This window comes from Apus apus, chromosome 2 (assembly GCF_020740795.1).
Source record: "Apus apus isolate bApuApu2 chromosome 2, bApuApu2.pri.cur, whole genome shotgun sequence".
NCBI classification, from domain to species: domain Eukaryota; kingdom Metazoa; phylum Chordata; class Aves; order Apodiformes; family Apodidae; genus Apus; species Apus apus.
In genome coordinates this window covers 121892058-121919610 of record NC_067283.1, presented here as the reverse complement: position 1 = coordinate 121919610, position 27553 = coordinate 121892058, and the positions used below count along the sequence as shown (strand labels likewise).

General features: G+C 37.3%; 1 protein-coding gene across 3 annotated transcripts in view; it reads right to left on the bottom strand.

Moving 5' to 3' along the window:
• PREX2 (phosphatidylinositol-3,4,5-trisphosphate dependent Rac exchange factor 2) overlaps positions 1–27553 on the bottom strand; it is a 187660-nt gene that overhangs the window by 33704 nt on the left and 126403 nt on the right. For all 3 annotated transcript variants that reach the window (XM_051609828.1, XM_051609827.1, XM_051609829.1), the window contains 6 exons: positions 26437–26565; positions 20064–20105; positions 17301–17518; positions 14532–14634; positions 12206–12349; positions 8380–8494 (listed from right to left, as the gene is read on the bottom strand). In XM_051609828.1, coding sequence (XP_051465788.1) covers positions 8380–8494; positions 12206–12349; positions 14532–14634; positions 17301–17518; positions 20064–20105; positions 26437–26565 — 751 coding nt within the window. The remainder of the gene's footprint in view (positions 1–8379; positions 8495–12205; positions 12350–14531; positions 14635–17300; positions 17519–20063; positions 20106–26436; positions 26566–27553) is intronic.

The following is a 27553-nucleotide window of genomic DNA, read 5'->3' as shown; positions in this document are numbered from 1 at the left end:
ATCTATCACAAGATAAATGCTACCCCAAGATGTTTTCCCAGAAGTTGAATACTAAGGAGATGCAGAAGTATTGATGTTTTCTTAATGAAGAATTTTACAGGGTACATTCCAAAATTTGCCTTGACATGTAAAATCCTGAAAACTTGAAACACTGAAAAACGGACCCTAAAGAGGCTCCAAACCTGCAGTGAGACAAATTTCTGAGTACATTTGTACATGCAAATAATTCAAGCAAAGCCAAGTTTTTAGTCTTACTCTGTTTGTTGTTCCAAGAAACCTTTAGCATTATCCTAGATGTTGATAATGTCTTTTCAAAATACAAGGATAGTAAAGAAGTGACTGGGGGAGGGGGGGTTGGGGAGGGGGCAGGTATTTGGGTTATGGCAATAAATAAAGGCAAGTTGGGAGTTCTGCTATAGAAAGGTTTTCCTTTGATATTACAGCAGACAAGAATTGAGTCCTTTATATTTTGTTCATCACTGTGGCATACATCCAAATAAATTCATACTGTATTCAGAAGGATGGAAATATACTTAAATTCTACTTAATTTTCAATCCCTTGGTCACAAGATATTCAAGATCATGAAGATAAGCACAGTCAATATCATGGCAAAGGATACATCACTACAGAGGTGGAGAGTCAGGACATGTTACAATTAGTGCTCCAAATTCTTTTCTTCAGCTCAAACTAGAAATGTATTTATGACATAAATAATAACTGTGTGTGTTTTCATATATATGCACACATACGTTTGTATTTCTTTAATTACAATTTGTGTTCTGCCATCTGGTCGTTAACTGTACCTGTGGGCATGTGTATAATGCACATATTATACACCTGTGTATGTACACGCATTCATAAATACATTTAATTCACTTGTTTCTGTAGTACAAAGTATCCATTGCAGGCACATCATAGCCCTACTCTCAAACCTTTATAAACACAAAAGCAGGGGATCATAGAAATGTGCGTATAGAAATGTGAAGACAGAAAGTCATGAATGACAAAAAAGGAAAACAAAAAATACCATTTGCTCTATGTAACAGTGCCAACTGTTCACATGCTATGTTTTAAACCCTATTTTTCCAAGAATCCAGGCTCCACCATACCTACCTACTTCCAAGATCACCTGAAACCACCTTATTTGTGATGTGAAAGGGAAGTTCTTGGGCCACAGGCCAGTTACAGTTGCCCTCCTGCTTCTCCCATCATTATCCAAACAGCTAATTCCACACTGAACCCATTAGTACTAACTAATTGTTTCCACATTTGCCTTTCAGACAGTAGATGTCTCCTTTTTGGCTCCTGATAGTCCAGACATGGAACACACTGTTGAAAAAGACAACATGCCAAATAGTCATTGGGTGGTCAGGGGTTCTGCTACAGCTACGAGCTACACAAGCTACAGGCTTGAGCTGGATTCCTATCAGTGATCAGGAGTGAAAGATAAGGCTCCATCTCTGATGACTGCAGATACATGTTCTCTGCATTTACAGAGGATAAAGAAAGCAGAACGAAACAGATTTCCACCTCATGAGCAAATAGGATATACAAGACACATATTTTCAATTTCAGAATACTACATATACTGAGTACTGGTTATACTTTGTTAAAAGTCTAAAGAAACAATGAATTTCCGCTCACAGAAAAAGCATAATGCTGGAAGAGAAAAGAAAAACCAACACAACAGTGCTAAATTCAAGCCAGCTGGCAATGTCTTTTAGACCAGCTAGACAAATTTAATTTACTTTGTCCAGGATCTCTCTATTCTCTCTCTGGTCTTGCTTCACTTAGATGCAATGAATCTTAATTTCTATTCTACCTAAAATGATTCTCATTAAGTTCATCAGGAGACAAGTTTAGCTATTATTTCCTTGTTACATCCTTCAGAATGAAGGCTTAATTTTCAATCTCTCCTTCAGAAAAATTTTGCATTTAGAGTTCAGCCACAAGTATCTAGTTCATTTCAACCACATCTTAAAAAACCAAAAGGCATTAGACTTCTGATTTTTATAGTCATATGGACTACATGATAAAATTGAGTACCTAGCATTGCAGTCCAGTTTTACTGTTGCTTTTTTAAACACAAAGCAATGTATCAAATATCTAGTATTGAAAACAGGAGAAGAGTTTTTAATCTGCTTGATAAATATCCCACTGCATCAAAATTAAAATATTTTCAGAGAATCACTCTCTGATAACTGTAACTCCCCTCAGGTTACTCTTCTTAATTTGATGGCAGCAACAGAAACTGTTAATGTTGCTCAGTAACATGTTGTTCACTGATGGGGATAGAGGTGAGGAAAGGGAAAGGAAGACTAAAATTGCAGGACAACAGCAGCAGAACGATAAACAGTATAAGCTTCTTAACCACATGAGCAACTTGGTTTGGAAAAGCTTTCCACTGGAAACCATGGGGGAAGGAATATGCCAGCTTTAAGGTGGATTTTAATGCATTTCTTAGCAGAATTGGTATATGATCTGGTCTTTGTGTTAACGTGGGTATTGTCTTGAGGACCCATCAGTTTGTTCCAGAGACAGACAAGCTCTTTCCTTCATAGTAATTATCTCTAACTGGGTATGTCCTTTATGTCATTGTATCACATTTAAACCAAAGCAACTATTAGAGAACTTTAGTTCAGCCTGAAGCCATGAGTGCCATCACATCTATTTTCTGCCTTGACTAAATTATACAGGATACAGAAAACATCAGCCTGCCAAGAAGGCTGCAGCTTGAGAGGCTGCTATGCATGTGTACATGTGTATAAATAAAAAAGATGTTATATTCCTCAGACAGATTTTGTTCCATGCTTACCTAAATTCTAGGGGCAGAAACAGTTTCCTTTTCTTGTCTTTTTAAAGATTAAAAGAAACAAGAAAACCCAACAACATGAAAACTTGATGGATTATAACATCCTTGGATAAAGAATTAAATTAAATATACCATCCTTCTGTGGAGGGCTACTTATGCCACAAGATAAATACAGGAGCCTTCAGACAGAGAAATTGTTTGAAGTTAGATTGTAAACGAAACATTTTAAAATTACAAATACTACATTCAGCATAATCAGATGTTCAACGTAATGAGGGTAGTTAGCTAAATCATTTGTCATTAGATTCACTGATTATAATTGCTTCCTTAGCATAACAGATTTGCATTTACCTCCTAAAATGAAATCTAAGAAAGCACCAACATGGGGGGGGGGGGAAAACCCACACAAAAAATGGCCTTTTCCCTTTACTGCTTGCTTTAATTTTTCTTCTATTACAGCTGTACAGCAGGCTACAAAATAGCTGCTAATAAACCTGGACACAGCTGACTTCAAAGAATAGTTCCAAATCACACAGAATGGTAGGCAGGAAGGAATGAACATTTTTTCAAGACCTTCTTTGTCTATAGATGTACAGACAAGTTAATTACTACACTGTGATAATTAGCACCCACACCAGTAGCCAGGATGGATAGCAACCCTCAACTGTCTTTCCCACAGCATGATCTGATCTTGGAGTGAAGAACTGGGTCAACATATAGTCAGGGATATCACATGGAAGTGCCATGCTGAGGGTAAAAGAAAAGGTATGGGAAAGTGGAGCTCTCCTAACATCACCTTCATCTGTTATTTTGCTTATTTCCCTCTGAATATTCCCAATCCAAGCCTCCATATTATCGGGAACCAAATTTTAAAGGTATTTAGATGTCTAAATGCAAGCACAGGTGCAGAAGAGGCATTAAAAATGCTTAAGAATCTAAAGCCAGCTAAAAACTCTCTGCATAAACACTTTTGCAATCCAAACAGGTATATTTATGTGCAGTTTTAGGCACCATATTCCACCATAGTTATTTCTTGCAGACAGCAATGTGCAGGGAAGTGTACTGCAGAGACCCAGAAGCTGGAAGCACACTTGGTACAGCCACAGTCCCAAACCCACTGAATGATCTATGTCCTGATCATCTTCCTTCTCTGCCTTTGAGATATATCCTTTGTGTGCATAGACACATCCAGAAGAAAACTCTCAAAGAGCAGATATGCCTGGACTTTCCCAATAAGAAGCTGACCAGGAGCACCTGTAGAAAACTGCATTTTACTACAATGTCATAGAAGGGATCAAATTTTTTCCCAGAAAGAGAATTTGCAGAGCAAAAAAAGACTAATCTGACAAAATGTCAAATACTTATGAAGAAAAGAAGACTGGAAAAGCAAGCTTCCTTACTGCTCTAGACTGAAAGCCCCATCCTGGGCCATCAAGTCCAAACCTCTGATAACTTGGACAAACATTGCAACACCTGTCATTCCTATACTCATTGAGGACCATTTTTTAAAAAGTGGCTTACTTTTTGCAGGAAACTAATCCAAAACCTCCTTCCTCTGAGAAAAAAACTGTTCTCCTATCCAGCTAAATGTTTTATATTAAAGTCACTATTTAGCCCAAGGATTGGCTGAGTTATGGCCACTCAGCTAACCTGTCTCGCAGGGTCTGCCTCAGCTGCCAAAAGGCCTGCATTGAAACCAGACTTTTGACTACAGTAATGATTATTTCTATGAAACAAAAGGATAACTACCATACTGAGTTTCTCTCTGCAGGAGAGACCTTTGCAAATATAAAAATCATATTCAAAGGACAGAATGTATTTTAACTAAATTATTCGTAAAGCAGTAATGCTTCAAAAATTACAATTAAAGTTTACCCTCATGCTTTTACAATTACATGATTCAAGATTTGCAAGTGAACACTTTAATCACCAAGCAGTCCAAGCAAATACAGCATATTTTTGAGTTTTCATTATTCCTGTTTGTAGTAGCTATGGATTCAAACACCATTGTGCCCTGCATACCTGAAACAAAACGGTCACTGGTATCTGTAAAAGCAAAAGGATTGATCTGGGATGGAAAACACCTATTAGAATGGCAAGGAGTACCAAAGGAGAAAGACATGGAAGAATGGGAGGAGGCAGGAGAACACAGAATGGCCTCACTTAACATCAGCCTTTGTACAGGTCACATAGACAGGTTCTTTCTGGTCTGCTTCTAAATTAGAACACAACTGCTGAGCTATCAAATACATAGTAATAAAGATCTTTACAATCTTTGCTGACCTAATTACTTTCATTTGGCTGTACTGCATGTTTCTCATTAGCAAACAATTTGATGAGGTGAAATTTACATTGCTGGCAACTATTAGCACCAGCTCAACTTGCAAACAGAATTTGAGCATAACTTTCTTTTCTTTATCAATGTCAGAGAAACAGAACTGGTGAACTACAAAAGTGCAATGTGGCTGACTGTGAAAAAGAAATCCAGCATATTTAAGAAAAAATGTGGGCCAGATGCTGAGGATTTCCCAGCAGTTTCAGAAATTTCATAAACTATGTATTGGTTGTCAGGTTTCTTTTTTAAATACCATCTTTATGCCAATAAAGGACATTCCTACATTGCTGGGGTAGAGGATTTTGCCTCAGAAATCGTAGAAAATCTCAGCTTTAGCTGACTGTAGAATAGAAGTCCCCTTATATTATTAATTAGATTAAATAGCTAGGGTTAAGTCTATTACAGAAGATGGAGGGACATTCCATTCCACATAAGCATGAAATTCTATAACCAGTTTTCAACTGTCTTTCATGCATTCTCATAAAAATGATAATCTTATCGTTACTATTTTATAGTTGAGGTAGTATTTGCAAAAGCCTCAAAGCAAGAACCATGAAAGACAGAAACTCTTATGATGCTCAAATCAGTGTCAAGGAGGACAATTTTGCACCTGGATTTATAGTATTACTTCTGATACTGTGGAAAAGCTGGTCACAGTTCTATAGTTACTCATGAATTTTGCTGTAAAAGCAAGGATTCAGCTTCTTGGCTTTATATCATGGATAATGGTTATCTTTCTGGAAATCCATTAAAAATATTCGAATATAGCTCTTGATCCATTCAAAGAAATAATTTCTAAATTAATTCTTAGAAGGCACACATCAGATTTGTCATGCAAAATACACCACTTTCCTAAAAAATATTCTATGTGTTCAAGCTTTAAAAAGACCTTACTACAAGAAATTAAGAGGTAGCTGAGCAAAGGTACTACTCATTTTTAGTTTTACTGTCCTGCCTGGGTACATCCCAAGTTAGGCCAACATCTCTGTTTGCAGATGAGACCATACACAGCAAAGTGGTCTCATCTGTTTCACATTATTAGAGCATTAGTATCTAAATGCATCAGGAATAAGAGAAGCTGAACTTTTATCAAGAGTGCTCATCAGTGGGTGGCTTGGCTGCTGTATCCGTGCTAACCAATAGTTTAATTCCCATTAGTCTCTCTCCTCTTCTCCCACTACTTTTTCCTTGACTGTTGCTCCCATTTGCTTTCTGCTGCTGTAGCGATGCAGCAATTATAAGATGGTCATCAGATGGTCATTCAATGAACAAGCAATGCATTCCTTTTCTACGGAGAAAGAATGGTTTATGGATTGCATCTTGAACAATTTCTTACTGATTAGGTGGTTCTGAACAGAGGGTTTCTTCCACATGAAGAGTTCAGAATCACATTACTGCACTTGAGTATGTTTCCAGGGAATATTCAATTTCAATATTTTTTTTCTTCTATAGGGCCATTACCCAAATGTTAATTTCTGCTACAGTTACTTTATTAGGTTGTCCTGGCCAAACACCTACACAGGCTAGTAAATGGCAGAACAAGAACAAAGCATCTGCTTTTCTGTTTTTCCTCTTCACATTATGCCAGTGAATTCCTGAAGCTGTCTGTGCCTCATTTAAGAAACGGGTAGAGTTTACCAGAAATCAAACAACCACCAAAAAATCAATTACTGAATGTTCTCATCAGACATTAGGTGGCTGGAAAAATACACAGAGCTACTTATGGTAGTTTTTGTTGAATGCTAACTTTTTCATAGTAACTCTTGTAAAACTAGGCCTTGGAGGTTAGCAACCCGATCAGAGCTGTGAGTCACAACACTGTAAGAGGAATGTACCTCATTAAAGCCACAGCATGAATGGAGGACGTAACACACAAGGTAAGCAAGGTCAGGGAACACCAGAGCCTAAAGTCATGAAAAATTTATTTTAAAGGATTTTCATGGGAGCTAAATTTGGCCTATTTATAGAAAAAACAGCACAAAAAGTCTTGCCTTGACCAACTGACAGAAATCTCTTTCCAACACTGGCTGACTTGATCTGGGACAAATACTGGCATGACCAAAGCTTTCTATAAAAATTATTTTTAACAGAAGCCTTGTCAAATAAATACTCAGGAGGAACATTTTTTCCCAAATAGGAAGTACTGATACAAGAAGGTGGAAAACAGACTAAGTAAATACTATATTTGTCATTAACATGGAAGTGCACTGACAAGAGATGTCACCAAAAAATGAAGTATTCGGTATTCATAGAATACTTATGGCTTTCAAATCACTTTTGCTACAGTACTACCTAGATTAAAACAGAATCTAGTAGGTCTACTGCTTTGATACACATTAGTGAAATACTTTTGCAAGATCCATGAAGAAAACCTTACAAAGACAGGAGTGGGCCAATAGGTGAAGGAATTAGAAATAAAGACCCTCATTTATCCTCTTTCCCCTTCTCCACTGTCCTTAACCTCTTATATCCTGTTTTCTGCTGCTTTTAAAAGTTGCCAAACAGTTCTAGTTAAATGACAGTGTTCCCATCTGATTCAAAAATTTTTAAAGTGAATAGACATGATTTTACTGCAGTGTTTTGCACTCTTTTTCTTGAACTCAATTAAGTGTACTCAGTGTACTCACAGGTACAGTGAAATGCAAGAGTGGCTTTTCATTATTTTACTTCATAACTAGTTGCTTATTTTATATACCAGAAATTCTGGCTTTATGTGCAACTTCTTAATGAAACAGAAATACACAGCTGCATAAACCTTACCTATACTGGTGAGTATGCACTCTGTAACCCACACCCAAAGCTGATGTAAGTACCCAAATATGGTTTTGTTCCCATTAGTAAGGTCAAGGTAGGGGAGGAAGATGCTCAGCCTTGAGGAAAACAACATAATTTTTAAGCCCTGTTCTGTAGAAATTGGGTAAATATAGTCTGCAAAATCAGATCATAACGTTTAACAGTCCTGATACTCTATTTGTGATCAAGTAGACATTTAATTTTCTATGTGTATTACTACAATGACCTAGAGGCAATTGCAACTATAGCTTTCATGGGAAAACAAATTTTTTTAAATTACAGTGCAGAAATCAAAACCACGAATCTTGGATCTTACTCAACCATGCACCGAAAAATTACCACCATACTAAGCACTTCAGCACAAAGATGTGTCATAGAAACTGGGCTGAAAAGCAGAACTTTGTAAATCAGTCTCAGGAATGTTGGCTTATTACCCACCGTAGTTTCTGGTTATACTGCTTGACTTTTTCTAGTGAGGCTGCATTAATCTGAGCTTGAAATTCTTCTACTGAGACACTGTCTCTGTAATAATATCCTTCCATGCTCTCCAGTGCTGTGAAAAGAGAAAGGGGAATGGAGAAGAGAAAAATCATTATGAAATATTTAGTATTCGCCTTCTTTGTAGCTTTGTTCACACACTAGTGAATTACTTTTTAACTTTGAGGCTGTTACCCCACTGTGGATTGCTGAGTTGTTTCCATATGTCATCAAATTCATACAGATCTCTCTAAGATTTCATTTACAAGAAAAATTGTATTTCTTGCCATGTGGAAAATACAAAGGAGAGTGCTACTTTGAGTTCCATTGCTCCAGTTAAGGTACTCCGGCCCTGTGAATGTAAATGTGGTTTTTAGTTCTGATATATCCTGGAAGAAAACAGTAGAATTAGCTGGGGTAGAGGAAAGAAAGGATTAATGTACCAGCTACCTTCACAGAGGGGAACCTAACAACTTACAAAGCCTGATTCTGGGAGATGTGGAGCACTTGAGACTCTAGTTATTCTCTCTGAAAATGTGAATGCCTTCTGGATCAAGCAAAGAAAACTGCTCTAGATCTCTGAAAATACCCTCTAAGCTCCTTTTCAGAGACCAGGTAAGTTTCTAAAGTCAAATACTTGACTATATTCACCTTTATTATATTCACTTCAGCAAAGCAAGGATGAATACTGCTACAAGAACTCAGGGACTAAATAAAAACTTCCATTAAAAGAAGGATCTTTATCCTCATATGATCCTTGCACAGAAAATGAAAAGAGGGAAAAAAGAACACGCTTCTATTCCATTTTGAGATGCTCTTTCCAAAAAAAAAAAAAAAAAAGAGCATTCCAGCATTCCCCAAGCCCCTTTAATTTAGATACTCAGGGAAGTTTAACCTTTCCTTTAGCCAAGTCAAATCAACTGTTTGAAAGGTTCTCATGAAGATTTGGACTGGGAAAATCAACTCCTTCACATTAAGAGGTCAACATTATGATAAAACACAAGGTCTTGTTGAAACAGATTTTTGGGAAGTAGCATTAAAGATTTTACAGTTAGGAATATTGCCACTTTAATAATCCAAACACATTCTAAGAATTCATCACCCTATCAGAAAACGAAAGCAGTAAGCAGAGTTCTGATGGCAACATGCTGCTGTCTTACAGCTTCAGCTGCTCACAGAATATTAATTCTGCTTGTACTGCTTATTATGACCAGTTAATAAATAATTCATTCATTGTGAAAGAACATGCAAATTGCGCTCCCCTTCCACTCTTTCAGAGTTTGTAATTCTACTTACGTGCCAAAAATACTAAATTTCAACTGTCAGACTTGCTTCTTAACTTCCTTGGTGCTAAGCCACACCAGAAAGCCCCCACAAAAATATCTGCTGAACTCCATTTATAATAGCATGTTGGTGAAAACAGAGTTAATAAGCCACAGGGCACCACAGGGGCCATTCTCACGGGTGCCAGCACTGAATCCCATACCGAGTGCTCTGGCTCTCCCCTTTTTGAAGGATTTAACATTTTTCTATCTATTATGAAGCTGTTTTGTAAGGAAGCTTTCCTCACAAGCACATCTTCTATGGTATTCTTAAATCCAAGTTAGGATATTACGGTCTGAAGGCACAGACAACCAAATTGGACAAAAACCTGGATGGATGGACAGGCTCAAAGAGTAATGCCTAATGGGACATGGTCTGCAGAGGGGCCCATTGCAAGCAGAATACCACAGGGATCTATCTTGTTCAACATCTTTATCACTGGCCTGGAGGAGGTATGAGAAGTTTACAGCCGAAACCAAATCAGCAGAAGCAGTGGATGTACTCAAGTGCAGGGCCACCTAGAGAGGGACCTAGACAGTGTGGAGGAATGGGCCAAGAGCAGCCTTATGAAACTGAACAAGGACAAATGTCAAGTCCTGCACCTGGGAAGGTAGAGCTTAAAGAGCAGCTTCTGAGAAGGACCTCAGGGTGACGTTAGACAGCAAGCTGAACAAGAGCCTGCAGTGTTCTCTGGCAACCAAAATGACCAAGAGCAACCTAAACAGTACTAACGTAAGCATGGCCAGTAAACTGAACGAAGTGCTTTTCCTCACTTTACTCAACACTCACTGGATAGCATCTTGAATACTGTGTCCAGTTTTAGGTTCCACAGTGCAAAAGCTGTTGATCAACTGGAAAGAGCTGAGTAGAGGACAACCAAGACAGTCACAGGGTGGAGCACACACTCTGTGAGGAGAAGTTGAGGGACCTGAGTTTGTTCAGCCTGTACAAGTGATAGCTTTGGGGGTGACCAACAAGCCAGGTGCCATTAGCTACCAGGAGATCATCAGAAGACAGAGCCAAGCTCTTGACAATGGTGCAGGCCGGTAGGAGTCAATGGACATAACCTGCAACAAGAGATGCTCCAACTAGACAGAAAGAAAACACTTTTTCACCCTTATGGCAGTCAAGTAGAGGGACATGTTACACAAGAGGTTGTTAATATCCTTGGGTGTATTTCTACTTGATAAACACCCGAGCAACCTAGTCTGATTTCTGATAGCTGAAGATGCTATGAGCAGGAGGTTGGACTAGAGACCTCTTGAGGTTCCTTCCAATCTGATTATTCTAGGATTCTATGAAAAACTAAAAAATCAAAAAATCCTGCATAATCAAAAGACTAAGTAGCAATTTTAAGTAAATTTAAATTTCATTTTAAACAAAGTGTCTTCTAATTAAGCTTATTTATTGCTGAGATCTTAATTCTACCATAGGAAATAGAAAAATCTGAATGTCAAGAGCAATAGTTCAACATTCTCAGACCCAAATCCTGGAAATCAGGATTCTTTTGAACGTATACTCTTAAATATATGGTTGCACAAAACTGTTTTTACAAGTGAATGGATACATAATATAGACTGAGTAAATATTTTAAAAGTTTTTAAAAATGTCTAAAGTCCAAATCCTGCAAATGTAGAGACTTGTAATTTTAGGCATGGAGCTATGCAACACAGATTAGAGTAACACAGAGATAAACAGACTGATGTGCACTGACTAGGGCCCCTTATAAAGTATTCAAAACCCATGATTTTCTAAATTTTAATTTGAAAACATCATAAACCATTGTATTTTAGGTGGGAAACAGCTGACCTCTGTTAAGCTTGGGAAGCAAGAATTCTCTTCACAGAAGAACTTACAGAAGATTTCTACATTTGTAGCTAATAAATTTCAGTTAAAGATGGGGATCTACTGAGTTAGTTTGATGGCAGCTCAGCCAAACCTCATAGGAAAGAAGTAAAACATAGAAACACATTCACTCCTTAATGAGGAAAAAAAATATACCCGAAAACAATGATTTGAATACTAGGATTTAACTTCTTATCCAGGACTTCTTATTCTTGGAGTCTAACAGACTATTTTGGAGGAGGATCCTTGAAAATAAGAGATATTTGGTATGATAAAGGAGAAATCTTCTATATTAATGAAAAATATTAAGCAGATCTAACACTGGAATTAATCATTGTCCTTTTTCTTTAGCTGACTACAAAGATGCTTATCCTAGGACTAAAATATTTTGGGCTATTAGAAACAGAAAGGGAAAAAAATTCTCCAAAATGAATTCTGTACCACCCTTCCAGAATAAACTTAGAAATGTAAATGCTCACATTAAACAATGTATTTAATTGCAAGCATTGTGCCCTTATAGTAAAAAAGGATTTAAATCAAAGTGAATAAGTACGGGCTTAAAGAGAGTTAAATATTGCATGAAAGAACTGGGTAGAGAAAGAAATAAAACTCAAGTTACCTTGTGAAAAAAGCACTGGGTGGATTTTAAATCCCCCTCCATTCTTCAGCCTTTGAGGAAGCTGCTCAAAATGGTAACTATCCAGGTGGAAGTAAACCTTCAGGGTTTGCCGGTTTCCTTCTGCTTGGTATGTGATTGGTACATCTAAGAATACAGCCAGTGTTACTGTTTCATTAAAAGCAATGACACATTTCTTTTCAGAAACTGTTGCACCCAAAATCCACATGGTTAGATAAAAAAATCACTGCAGACACACACCTAATACATGCACTATTTTACATTATCCTCAGTGTTGCTGTGATCACTTTTGGCCTATCCATTATCAGGAAGTAGTTAAACAGAAATGCAGTGACTGTCACCTTTGCCAGCCTGTCAGTGACAGCCAAAATGCTAAGCAAATAATGCAGGTGGCAACATCCTACTTGTATCCCCTGTAAATCTACAGAAACATCTACATACACTGCATAGTTTGAAATTGCTGGAACGATACCTTTGGACATCCCATGCTTTCCTCTGGTGCAAATTGTAATAGGTCAGTGTAATATACAGAGTCATATTCTCTTCAGAAATATACAGTAGCTGCCAGCCTATTCACAAAATTGTTGTTAAAAATCAGGATTCCACTGAGAAAACAAATGTATTATGGTAGGATGCATAAAACTGTAAGAGCATGTTTCATTACACTTTGACAAGCTAAATGTCATAATGCATCAATTGGTGTAGAGTTCAGGGCAACCAGCACTACCATTTTGCAGTTAGTGATTCTCCAACATACATTGTGTGTATTATGCCAGATGACAAACAATTAATGGCCATTAGGAAAAAGTGAATCTCTCAGAGGAAGTCAGCTTAGTCTAATTTAAGCTTTGTACATATTTCCTGTTTAAGTATCATTTCCACACATAAGTCTCCAAGTTGAAAGCAGTGAAAATAAAATTTAGTTATTTGTGTTAATAATATTATGTAGCTTTTATACTGTGTGAATAAACTAATTTATACCTAAATGGAAAAGATTCCAAAGGAACATTTATCAGTATTTTTTGGTAATAACAAAAGGACTACTTTTTTTTATTATTGATTACACAGGATCATTCATGGAAAAAACAAATTTGCCAGTTCCTTGTCTTCTGTAACCACAGGCAGGGTAACTGTGGTGGCAGCCCTTAAAGCAAAAGGAAATACAGAGTTTACAGCAATCCCAGAACACATGGGCTTTCCATTTATTTTTCCTCTTCTTTAGCACGGACACCTCAGTTGAAAGATACAGCAATACGAAAAATTCATTATACAGGCATAGGGTTAACTCCCCTTTAGGAGGTTCTCCTCTAACTCCATGTTGTTACCTGGCTTTGCAGGGCTTCTTTTGAAGATAAACTTCTAACAGGGGCCTTACTTGAATTATACATAAATAAGAATGGTCTCATTTGGGCTAATTCCTACCTGACTACCAGCCCTGTGCTACTGAATTCTTCAGAGAATGGGCAGCTTTGTGGAGGAGCTTTGTGTCTTCTGGTTTTGGTTACTGCGGAAGTTCTCTTACATATGATCTCAATCCAGCAAGGGAATTCTTTCAGAAAAGCTTGATGTGAAGCAGGCATGCCTTGTTCCCTTCCCAGGAGAGTTAGACTTCAGAAAAAAGTTCAGAAAACTTCAGAAAAAGGCTTTTTGCTCACTAAACAAAGTTCACTGCAAGAAAATCTTCACTGTCTGAAAATATATTAATAAATGAGGGGAGGCTATAAAACAGCAGAGAGCAAAGTCTGTCTCTTCCTGAAAGCTGGGCAAGTATTTGGGAGGAAGGGTTCAGGACCTTGATGATGGTCTGTGCCTGCAGCTCTCACAGGAAGCTTCTTGCACAATTTTTTGCTATCTTAATAGTGTTTGCCATCTCCTTTCAAGGAACTCTTCCAAGACTTGCTGTGTCTTTCAGGTGACAAAATACAATGTTTTTATGCTTCTCCATCTTATCTCAGTTGCATTCCTCTGTTGAGACCTTCAAGCTTATTTTACATATGACTCTTCAATAACAACTAGATCTTCCAGGGACTTTCCTGAGGCAGTCACATAATCCCAGTGGGAAATTCAGTTAAGCAGCTTTTCCCCCAAAGTTACTGCCATTGTGAGATAATGATTCTGAATTGTTACTAATGTTAGTTGTAACTTCAGGAAATCTAGGAATATTAGCAGAGCTACAGATCTACTAATTCCCCATAATCCCAAGTTATATCATATTCCCTGTGGGAGGTAATGTTCTAGGAAAGAAAAATGCTACAAATACAGAAAATGTTTCTGAACGGTAAAGCCCAGATTAATTGTAATTACTCACTCGCAACCAGCGGTTCTGGCTCTGATTGTCTGAAGTAAAAAGTAACTTTTTCCAAGTCAAACAGTGCAACCAATGTATCTTCTAGCATGGCTTGCTCATCAGCCTAAAAAAAGCAAAAGAAAATGTGAAATGGTGATTTCATCCAGATGTTTTCCCTACCAGAAATAATATGAGAGCAGGATATAAAAGTAACTACACAATGTTGTACAACATTTAACTGATGCAGTGTATAACCTAATTAACTCCTGGATAATGTAAATATCTTTTTTTTCTATTGGCACTTTCCCTTTTATTACTAGTCCAAGATTATTAAAATGAATGGTATCATTTCACAAAGTAAATTAATTAATTAGCTACCATTACGTCTCATGGCTTTTAATAAAACAACACTGTAATTATTCTTTATGTAAGAAAATAACTTCAAAAGCTTGTCCAGGTACCAGGTCTATCCTGTAAATTAACAGCAATGTGAAAAACAAATTCTTTTTAGCTACTTTCTTCTAAAAATGTCGTAATTTTAGCATTTCATTTATAAACAACACGTAAGAGTTCACCATACCCACTCTAAGTACCAATAACTGAACCAGTAGCTCAGAATAAGTACAGCTCAGGATGACTGGCACCTTCACCTACAAAACTACAGATGCAAATTAAGCATATAGGTATGCCAATATTCTGAGTTGCACCTATGGCTCACTCTGTGTACTCCTGAGGTGAAGAGATCCAGACTAGTTTTCCAAAAAAGCTTCAGGAAATCAATTCCTAAGTTCTTACGACACTTTACTGAACCTTTACAACAGGAAAATAGTCATCTACCAGTATGATTATCTTGAGTTGAATATGTAGAGCTATTATGGCAGAAATCAATAATCACTTAAAGTAATTCCAGTCTTTATACAATCTGTTCCTAGCACCTTTAGTTAGCAAGAGCCAAATGGAAATTTGAGGCATGCATTTTTCCTCCTCTAAGAACTGAAACAGCAGGAAGGCAAAGAACAATAAACTAGCTGCCTATAAAATGAGAATAAACTATAGCTTACTGAATTGTAGATAGAAAAAAACAAAAACCACATGATTTTTCCCTGCTCTATATAGTGAAATAGCATTCCTCCTTGTACTCACGAAAAAGCAAAGCTGCAAGAAATATTTTGTCTCCAGATTCCATTTATGAAGTCTCTATGGACAAAGCAGTTCTAAACAGCCTGAAAACCACTGAGTGATGTGGGAATCTTTGCACAGCTGCTCATTCTTTACTGAACTCTGGCCATAATGAGCATAATTTCCTTCAAATACCCTTGCTTAAAAAAACACAGATTATTTGTAAGTAAAATAGTGGTGGGAAGGTATCAAAAAAGTTGCCTTTAAATACTCTTCCCTTGGTTAAGAACAGTTAGCTAGAAGAGACTAAATTTAATTTTCTTTTCAATTCAACAATGCATGCTGCTGGCATTTGATTACATGAAAATAGCTAAGTGGCCTGCATTTTCACTACAAAGGAGATCTCTACAATCTTGAAAGAAAAGAGGAAAAAAAAGTAAGTATTCTGTGCTGCTGTCAGTTATTTTGCAATAACATGACAACTAAGCACATGGGAAACCGTAAGACAGGCAGCAATTGTATTTACTCTTGAACTCTGAGGATTCCAACACTGGGACCTGTTGGTGCTGCACAGTGCTAAAAAGCATCCAAGACTCAAGACATGAACACAAGCTCCCCTGTGCTTTGTTCACACACTCCCTGTTCTCTCAGGCATTGATTTAATCTGTTTTCAAGCTGCATACCTGCTCCTGACATAACCTGTCCCACACAAGCCCACGTAGGTACCTCAACTACCTGAGAGGCAGTTGCCCACACCAGCTCAAGTTGATGCTCTCCAATAATATAATTAACTAATACTTTATGATTGTGACTTAGAAATACCTTTATTTTTATTGATCTCTTCTGCTTCTAAAGTTTACCAGGTCAACTTTTCAGCAATTTGCTGCCAAGAGAGACAGGGCCAGGAAAGATGACTTTTGATACTAGGAACATTGTCTGTTATTTGCACGAATTTCTATACAGTAGGATGTACCTAATCAGTTACTTTCCATGAGCAATTCCAGAGGCTGAGAAGACTGCCACAGAGTAGACCATTCAGACTGCTTCACAGCCCTTCAGGTTAGCAGGAACCAGTCTAGTGTGAGAAGCAGCTTAAATAGCTGAAGAAGCACTTTGGGTTACTGGGGATTAGAGGACGACAAACCCATGTCCCTTTTTTAATTATTTTTTAAGCCATGGCTCTTTGCCAAGTCTTCTGAGGAAATAGCAGATTTCCAATTATCCTGGCAGGCTATGAGGATTTGCCCTAGGACAGGAGCAAAACAGACTAGCATGTCTAGTCCTTCAACTACTACAGCCCTATTGTTTTTTGCAGGAGGGAGTGACAAAATTATCCAAACTAGGGATTTTATTTCTCTTGCATTGCTCAGTACTACATACACTCCTAGGGAACAGCTACAACAGCAGTGGGGAGTGAAGGGTAAATTCACTATCTGCTAACTCAAACATAATCACATCTTTGTGGAAAACATATTTCCCGTATCACAGACAAACATTTCCCATATCTGTAATCAACTCAATCACAATTTTTCCTAATAGCAGCTAATTAAGTTACAACATAAGCACAAAGGACACAGAAAATCACATTTATAACTAGGAATGTTTAAGCATGCCCCTGGTTCAGGGAACAAACACAGGCTGTGACGAAGCATGCCACATGAGGAGTCTTACCAGGTTAGGTGACAGCAAGGACTGGAAATGAAGGAGAAGACCTGCACTGGCTATCTGTTCCAGCCATCTTCTGCTGGCTTCCAGTGTCTCCATTTCATATTCTTTGTTGTTGTCAAACATGTGATTCAAGGCCACCATTAGCTGCTCTGAAAAAGCACAGACTGTGGCCACCAGGCTCTGACAGAAGACCATGTCTCGCCGCAGTTGTATCTCACTGTCTGTGGTGGGTAAATGCCAAGAGAGGAAAAGCAAAAATGGAGCACGAGACAAATTAACAGCAAAAGAACTAGGCTGGATTTTGGTTTTTTCTTTGTCTAAAAACCAAGTAATTTTAAAGTGTAAGTTTACAGCTTAATTTTATTCCCAGTAAACAGCACTCCACAACTAAAACTGCCATTTTCCATATTAAAAGATTGTTCTATGTACCTTTGATGTTAGAAGGTGATGGATGTGAGTCAGATCTCTGCTGTGAGATCCCATGTGAGAACCAGCTGGGCCTGAGAGCATTTACTTCCCATAGGGAAGCAAGGATAGTCAGAAGCTCTTATTATGACTGTATCATCTGGCCAGTGCCACAGCTATCAGCTGGGTAGGGCAAATGAAGACTGCCTATTGTAAAGCACAGCCAGGGCATATAGGAATGTTGCTACCAATCTATCCAAATACTATATATATATAAATATGAAATTTATAAAATCAGCACATAGCAGCATCACGTACGCAGAAGAGATTTATGGTGTCAGGGAAGTCCAGGACAGGTCCTTAGGTAGAAGTCTATGCCAACATTAGCAGCTGTTTTAAATTAAGAGACTAGCTAACCTATCAAATAATTATACTGGAGGGCACAGGCATTACATTAGCTAAAGGTCAAAAGAGTTAGAAAGGGAAACATGTTCTCAATAAAACACAAAATTGTGGCGATAAATATTCAGTGCTTCCTTCTCCTCTTTTCTGAAGGTCTTCAAGTATTTTTATCATTATGAGCTGCTAGGCAAACATCAATCACAAATGGTACAGGTGGACTTAATCTTTCTCAGAGCAAGAGAAGAAAATTAGGTGATACCAAGGTCTTTCCAAAGCTTAAAATCTTTGTCCTCGGTTTTAGATTCCTCTGCTTCTAAGAGGTTTAGCTCCTTTTCCACCTTCTCTATGGAGCTGGCAAGACTTCAGATGACTGGGTAAATCAGCAGCAATAATTCTGTACTCAGAAAATTAATACCAACTTTAAAAATACACTTTTATTAGACTCCAAGTATTTTTCAAAGTAACACCTTTCTTTCTGTTTTCCTTCTGAGATCTTCTTCAACCTTTTCCTCGACTATTGATAATAGTGACCACTCATTAACTATAATTTTTATTCCATTTGCCAACCTCTCAGGACCTCAGGAATCTTTTCCATAAATGGCATAATCTCTACTGCTTCTGCACGGTGACTCATTACTTTTTGTTTTGATTATTAAAATTAACCTCTCTCTGTTCAGTCTCTCAAGTTGTACAGCATCCAGTATAGACAGAATTTTCATCTTTGAAAACACCATCCACCTCCAGCTTCAAAAATCCCACTGGCTTCTCTATGGTCACAAACTGTCCAATGTCACAGCAGCACTCAGGGATTTGACCTCAACACCCATTTTCTCTCTTCTCTTTGCTCAATTTTATCTCTGTTGGTCTAACAGCAGCTGAACTTCAGTGCCTTCTTCTGTACTGCCTGCTTCTGAAGCAGCCCGTTTGTGTCTCCAACACCTCATTTCCAAATCTCATTTAATACTTTAATAATTTAATAATTTAATTTTAATATCAAATACTGCACACAAGAGCAGTCTGGGCTCTTTTATAAAAAATATTTTTATACAAAATACATTATAAAATTCACAAACTTATGAGAACATATTAATAGGGAAAACTGCTTTTAAAAAATCAACCCTGGGGAATTTTCTCTGGTCACTTCTGAGTTGAAAACACCTGAGTGACTACTAAAAATTTTGGAACTCCTATTTGGAAGAAATCTGGCAAAAAAAAGAAAATTGCTACATTCCCCTTTATAAAGCTGCTGTTACATGTAATAACAAAATAATGAAATAATAAGGTATTCATATAGTGCTGCAAAATGGTTAAAATAATCAGCTTTTCCAGTCAAATGTAACTTCTTACTGATGCATCTACAAACCGCAGAAAATCTTCTGCCCTAAGTATTATTTTCTAAATACTGATTTATGGACAATTATTAAGCAGCTACATGTGCCTGTTTTATGTATTTGAAGCTCTATGGGGTGATGGCAGAATGATACACAGAGTAACCAGGCCCCTTCCAAAAAGGAGGGAATTAAAAAAGGTATTATCTGAAAAAAGATAAAAGGAAAGGTATGGGTTCGAACAGTAAGGTAAATGTGGAAATAGATGAGAATGAAGATAAAAGAAAAAGATAGTAAGTATGAAAAGGTCCAAAGAAAGAAAGGAAAAGTACTGTGCATAAGCTCAGTAATTTAGTAGCTGCTTCATCTGCCAAGATCCACAGTAAATGACCAGAGAAGGTATTTAGTATTTTAAAAAACTATGAATTTGCAATGTTTTATAGAAATGTCTTTGGAATTGTTGTGTTCTTCAGAAATCCTCACTGTAAATACTGGGGTAACTTGTTGATTATCAGCTTATCATATCCATTTCTCCTTGCTTTAAACACAGTATTCTGTGCAAAAGTACAAAAAAAAACCATCTCAAACCATCCATGTTCCCTTCCCCAATTCTCAAACCAAGGAAAATTACCTGTATACTCCAAAAGTGCCAAGAGTATTCGTGCCTTCACCTCTTAAAGAAAAAGAAGAAAATATATTAACAGTGTTTTCACCAACATAATAATGGATTTGCAGTTTCTCATGTTATACCAGTTTAACTCCAACTTCTTGTGTAGGCAATCTTCATATACCTACAAGACTGTAATGAGTCTCAACTTCACTTAATTTTACTTATGACTCAATAAAACTCATAAATAATCAAAAGCACCAATACTGGGAAAGACACAAAGAGGCAGCTGCTATCTCAGAGTACAGGTGCAAATTCTTGCACTCACTGGCCAGCACAAGTCCACATATGGAGAACTCCAGGCTTAAAACTTTGAAAAATGAGACCAGTTTTCACCGATTCCCACACTACCCAGATTCATTCTTTTTTGTTTTCCCTCCCTCAGTCCATATTTAAAAATCTCACATTATCCTCATTTTAATGTATAGCAAAAGCATCAAGGTAAAATACAACAGTATTTTCACTTTATTCTCAGCTTTCAGGATTTTATTTTGCTTCAAACATTTATTTTCACTTAACAATCTATGAAGTAAAAGAGTACAGATTTTTTAAAAAGTCTTAATTTACAATGACAAAAAATTGTTTTTCTATCTCTTTGTATGTTTTTTTTAGTTGCTTTTTTCTGTTTTTCTTTGGATGGGGGAGCTTCTCAAAGCTTGTAGGCTGAAGGAAGTGATTCTTTCACTATACCACATACCAGAACACAAATTTAAATGTGCAAGGAACAGGCATATTAAAAAGCAGTCATAACCTTAGAGAACGTGTCAAACTTTCAGCACATAAGTTGTCCCATAGAAACTGCCAGCAGGAACACACCACTACTTTACACGCTTTCACATCTTTCCAAACTTTCTTTTATACACACAGTTTTCTGTGTGTTGCTATTCCAAGTCCTGCTCAGCAGATCAGCAGAGCTAATAAGGGGTGTATGAACAATAGGACAAATGGGGAATACATTGCTCCCTACTAAAACTAACATAATAGGTTTGAAATTTGAATAGTTTGAAATATCAGTACAACTCAAGATGATGGAATTGACATTGGAGATGACTGTATCAACAGCACCATCTGGATTCTGTGTGTACTTGAAAACATCTATGAAAGGCCAGAATATTCCCTAAAAGTGCCTATGCTTAAAAAAGAAGAAAACCTTCCAAGCTTGATCTTCATCCATGCTGTACACACATCATGAAAAGAACTGGCAGTGCCCATGCTTCTGAAATGTGTGCCACAGCACCTCAAAACCAAGCACTGAACGCTCAAAATTACAGATTATTCTTGAAAATTGTCTTGTGATATGTCTTTGCCTTACCCTTCTGTCTTTTGAGGAAAAAAAAGACCACAACAACCTGACAGACATTAATAACTTCGCATCTTGAAGTCTGAACATAACTTAGTAACTGAAATTACAATAAAGTACAGCTTTTAGCTGAAGCATTTAGATACACTGAGGCTTATTACTTAAAGTTTGTTTTATGTGAGATTTGTTGGATCTCTACATTCAAAAGCATTTAAGGTATCTGTATAATGATTTCCTGATTATGGGAAAATTACAGGACACTGCAACTCTCCTTTATCATTGCTATAAGTCCTCTCCATTTCAAAATATACTCACAAGCAAGAGAGTATTTTTAGGTTATTTACCTGGGGTTAGAAGTGAACCTTAGATGTCAATCATTTGCTTTTTGTAACATTCCACACACTATCGAAGTTTTCACCCCTTCTTGCCACATCACATATGTAAAGGAAAGGAGTATCTCCCTAGCAATTTCTCTTTAGATTACAGGATTTGTAATGCAAGATTCCTTCACTACCTTTTATTCTTAAACATTCTTTTCTATCTGTTTTTTTAAACAGGCTATTCTGATCTTTGCCACTAAAGGCTTGATTTTAGTTTTATTTTGCTTCTCACATCTGCAAGTATGTTATGAACAAGACTGAGATTGGCACTGCATGTTTAATGATTTAAGATGAAATACTTTTTCTGTATACCTTTAACGGTTGAAAGGCTTCTTCACTCCTCACTCCTAATTAATATTAAAACTGATATGAACTTTGCCAATTGCATAGTATTTCCTGTTTAAACTTAAAATTATTGTGCTAGCAAAACAACTGCACTTCCTTATGCAGCTATGAGCTGACTAGAAACCTGACCTGCTCTAAAACATTTCTTCTTTTAACAAAAATTCATACCTTTTTTGGGGGGGAAAAAGCTGCTACAGAAATTTCTCCTCCTCTTTCTTCCCTTTACACCTTTCTGTTGTTACACTGGCCAGTTTTGGTTTTACTTTCCTTCTGAAGAGGCCCTCTCCTTTTGTCCATCTTGTTGATTTTCCCAGTTCCTACTTGAGTCATCCCCCAGCTTCTCCTCCAATGCTTTCTAATGCTTTTCAATCCTCATGTTACATACATCCAAAATCCTGTACCTACATTATTATTTCTCTCTTCCACGACCACTGAATTCCTGCCCTGACTACTGCTCTCTCCTGCACCAAAATCAAGCACTCAATCATCAAACATCCACCTCTGCCAACAACTTATCTTTATTGCTTTAACAATTGAGTAGGTACATTCACCCCAAGAATGGAGACAAAAACTCCATGTTTTCTTTAGTTACTTAGCTCTAGATAAATCCTCCTAGAATCTGTGTACTGTTTCAGAGACATCAGTTCTATCAACTTGATTAGTCTTCTAAGACTGCCTTTTACTTAAGCTATAGTAAACTTTTCTTCCTCTAATGATATAGTAGGACAAATGAAAGGAGACAAAGCAATCTCCACATATGGCTTAGACTTGGTTTGTTTGTTTCTTAAACCTGTGCAAACTATAGATTTTTTTTAAAACCGTTCTCTGAATTCCAATGCTGGTAAAGAAAAAAACTGACAGACCAGAACGATCATCCTCAGGCCATTTCTTCATACTTATTAAACACAGTAAATAAAGAGAATCCTAAGATCTAGGACTTAAAATATCTCATTTTTGTGTGGTTCCCACATCTTAAGTCCTACGAGGAGAGGCTGAAGGAGCTGGGATTGCTTAGTTTGGAAACGAGAAGACTGAGGGGAGTCCTCATTCCTCTCTACAGCTACCTGAAAGGAGGCTGCAGTGATGCAGACATTGGCCTCTTCTCCCAAGTAAATAACATAGGATCAGATGAAATGGCCCAAAGTTGCACCAGAGGAGGTTTAGATTGGATATTACGAAGAATTTCTGTACTGAAAGAGTAGTCAGGCACTGGATCAGCCTGCCCAAGGAGGTGCTGGAGGCACATCCCTGGAGGTATTCAAGAAACATGTAGATGTGGCACTTCAGGGCATGCTCTAGTGGTAATGGTAGATTTTTTGGGGTAGTGTGTTGTTGGTTTTGTGCAGTGTGTAGTTGTGGATAATTTTTTTTTGTTTGTCTGTTTGGGTGGGATGTGTTGTTTCCCCCTCCTCCTCCCTGGACAGACAGTTGGACAAGGTGATCTTAGAGGTCTTTTCCAACTGTGACAATTCTGTGTGATTCTGTGTCTCTCCTCTGCTTGAAAGCACTAATCATTCTAAACCAATATACGCATTTGACAACATAACAGAACAATGACTAAAAAATTTCAGCCTGTGATATTTTTATGAAAATAAAAATGAGTCTGTTTTCAGTAAGAAGATGCTCAAAAGATTCATCATTTAGCATTCATCAATAATGATTAAGTATGGAGGGGTTTCTTACAACCATTTTTTCCCCCATGGTGAACAAAGTTTTATCTGTGATCTCCTTGGCCTATTTTCTCTAGAACCTGCTAGAAGTGACAAATTTATCTGCTTTCCTCAGTTATTAAAATACTGCCTTTTACTTGTAAACAAACTTGAAGATTCTTCTAAAAACCCAAGACTTTGTTCAGCTTGTTCTCATTAGCCCAACTAAGCAGTCAAATTAGGGGACATATTTTGCTTTTTCTGAATCAGGCGAGTAAGAGGGAATACAAGGAGGTAAATTTCTGTACCATGTGTTAGGTTTTCAGCCAGAAATAGCCAGAAATACTCATCGTTCTTCTTTGTATCCTGACCAATTGTGCCACAATGCATAATGACAAGATTGAAAAGGAGAAAACAAGAAATGAAGATATGATGGGAAAACTTAGCTGCTAAATAATTTTTAACCCTGCTTCATGCTCATCTGATTTCAGTTAGATCCAGCTGTTGGTTGTGTCTCAAATTTAATTTATACAGGCCTAAGCCTGTCTAAATCACAGCAGTCTCCCAAAAGTGCCTGAGGGGCACATTTCTGCCCTGAGTCTTTTCAACACTGAATTACATATACCTGTCCAGACATGCCTTGGTAACTAAGGCTTGAGAAGCAATTTTTCACTTCCATTTTCCTATTTCTCCTTCATGCTATTTGTGCCAGGGAAGCCACAGGAACCCAGTCTTTCAGGTATCCATTGCACACCAACTCCGTGGCCCCAAAGGCAAATAAAATGTGTAACAAAGATGTGGGGATCATGATTCTTCAGAATTCTTCTCAGGAACAAGTACTAGTGATACCCAGTTTTGGGGGTGGTAGTAGTGGAATAGGTATCAAATAAAAGAAAAAAAAATGCTACAAGAGAATAGAAAGATGTAAAGACTGATGGCAAATAAGCTCAGATGGTAATTTTCCCTGTAAAGCCATGTATTTGGTTAAGAAGATGGCACAGAAGGCAGTTGTTGGAAATCTCTGACAAAACCTCAGATGCAATGGATGGAAAAGGATAGCCAAGAAGATTTAAATTTGGCACACAATTTCTGAGTGATGAGAGAAGGTAATGCAAAGGGTGCTTTCCTTGAACAGCACAAGAATAAAGCCTTTCACTATTAAACTCTGAAACATGCACCATTCACAAGCATGAGAGCTGCAATTCAGTTAGTTACTGTAATCTATTAACAGATAAAACCTTTTTAAATCCTAATTTCTGAAACACTAGAAAATGCCAACAGTTCTAGTGTTCTGTAAATAGCAAGATTCCTTCTGATACATATCACCATTACATTACAGTAGTATTGTAAAAAGCCTGTCTGTATTATAGGCAGGCAGTTAGTCATTTGGATCTTGCTGAATTCTTCCACAAAAAAATTGTGGTACATTTAAAATCATATTTATCTGAATAAATTCACCTCAATATTGAGGGTAGATGACCAATATTACGATGGCTTAAGTCTATTAACTCTATTTTTGGGCAAACAACTTATATGAAAAAAGTCTCTTAGGCTTGGCTTCAGAAGGCAGGCAATGAAGGACTATTAGACACATTTCCATTCCTCCTGAACTGTGGAAGAAACCGTGATTAATTTGTTTTAGTCTGAAGAAGACCTGTAGAAAAAAGATCGAAAAATACTTATTCATTTTTCAGTCAGTGACAGCCACCTTTAAACAAAAAGAAGTATTCATATTTGAGAGTGAACCCACTGGGATAGACTCCAAAAACAGGGATAATTTTGTGGTTGTTTTTATCATTTTCTAACCCAGGGTCTGAAAATCTGTTTGTATCTGAAATGAGAAATACCAAAAGTCAGAAGAGGAGGAGTTTGTTTGGTTTGGCTGGATGTTTTTTGGAGGTTTATCTTAATAAAACTTATCATAAAGTTCTTTTCCAGTGACCTGAAATTTAGCAGTATCTTTATGGGACACCATGGAAATTAGCCAACAAAGATGCTAAACACACATACAAATCATTTAAAGCTAGACCTGACACAAGTTATTGTTCCCAGACAGACTCCAAGTAAAAACAGTTTTATAAGAATCATCTTGCTCATTACCTCTCTATCAAACAACACAGGAAATAACGCAGAAGCTACAGGCAAGATTTTCAGGAGAGGAAATCCCAGATACTTTCTGATGAAGCCACGAGACAGAGCAGAAAAACCCAGCTCATGTTGACACTTGACAGTGAAGAGAAGCGCAGACTCCTAGGCAACTTTTCAACAACAGTGGAAGGGAGGTGGAAGAGAAGGATCGATAGCATGAGTTGTGATGGAATGGGTAAGTGAAAAACCAGTGAAAGAGGTTTGGCTTCATGGCAGAAGAGGGAGCACAATTATAGTGGGATAATGATTCCAGATCAATGACAGATAAGAGCAAGATAAAGGACAAAATTTGCCCTGCAGAGTCGTCATCTTCAAAGGGCGTTTAATTTCAAGGGAAGCCTTGCTACTAAGAACACAAAAAAAGTCCTGAAATTCAGGCATTTCCCATAGAATACACTGTCTTCAGAAAACCTTGCCTAGCAGCAACATGAAGCAGTTGTATCTTTTGCCTTCCCTTCCCCAGGCTCTGCATCATTAATTACATGTTTATTTATGATCATGTTATTCTTACTAACCTTCAACAAATTTTCTGATATTCTGGGCAAGACTTCGGACACTGCTGGGGAGATTCCAAGGGTCTTGCTTGATGTGGAGTCGTAGTCTCTTTGGACAGTTAAGCTTCGGTTCTATTTCCTGCTGAAACTCTAAGCAAGGACAAAAATAGTATTTTTTTCTGCTTAAACCTGCTGAGAAAACCAGGGTAAGACATTATTTCTCCTAAATGTTTTCACAGCTCAAGAAATTGTTAACTTATTTAACTATAGTTAAAGCTAGGGTGACAGGTCCAACAGTCATCTCAGGAGACAGTAAGAAGCATTCCCAAAAGTGACTCCTTCTGAACCACGTACAGAAGATAGAAGGTGCCTTGTCTCCACGGAGTAAGTCCTGGAACTTTTTAGAGTAAAAACCAATTCAATCAGAAAATTAATCTTAAAACAAAATTACTTATTGCTTCACCTAGTCTGTCTTTCAGGTCCTTGAAGTGCTCCTTGAGTAGTTCATGAAGGTGGTGCAGACCAAGAATAAAATATCTGACTTGTCCATACCTTGCATCTAGCTGAACATGTATTCATTATACTACTGAAAGAATAACAGTTTGTTGTGTAAACCTGCTAGGTACTCAATCTGAAATGATGAGAAACATAAGAGAGCAGAAATGCTCCATGTTCATCCCCATTATCTTGGTTCCAAAATAGGAAACAAAACAAAACCCCAAAAAACAAACAAACAAAAAGGCAAACCAGGAGGAAAAAAAAATAAAAAAGAAAAATAAAGAGAAGGTTGTGTGGTCCTCCATGCAAATTCAGTGAGGGGGAAGTACTTCCATGCTTTGTAAAACAAGGCAATTGGGGTACATTAATTATGCTCTGTTGACTTCAGTGGGATCTTGGTGTTTTTATAAAAGTCAAAGATCCACCCTCTGGCCATCTAAAGTAAGTTTTCTTTGCCAAAAGGCATATGCAGGATCAATAAAATCATAAATAAACATATTAATATGACATTCAATCCCCCACTGAGCTTTAAAAAAAACAACAACAAACAAAAAAACCAAACAAACTAGAAAACAAAACAAAAACTCAATTAACTGAAAGAATTCCTTTGCAGTTTTCATCACAATTTTATGGCCACTGT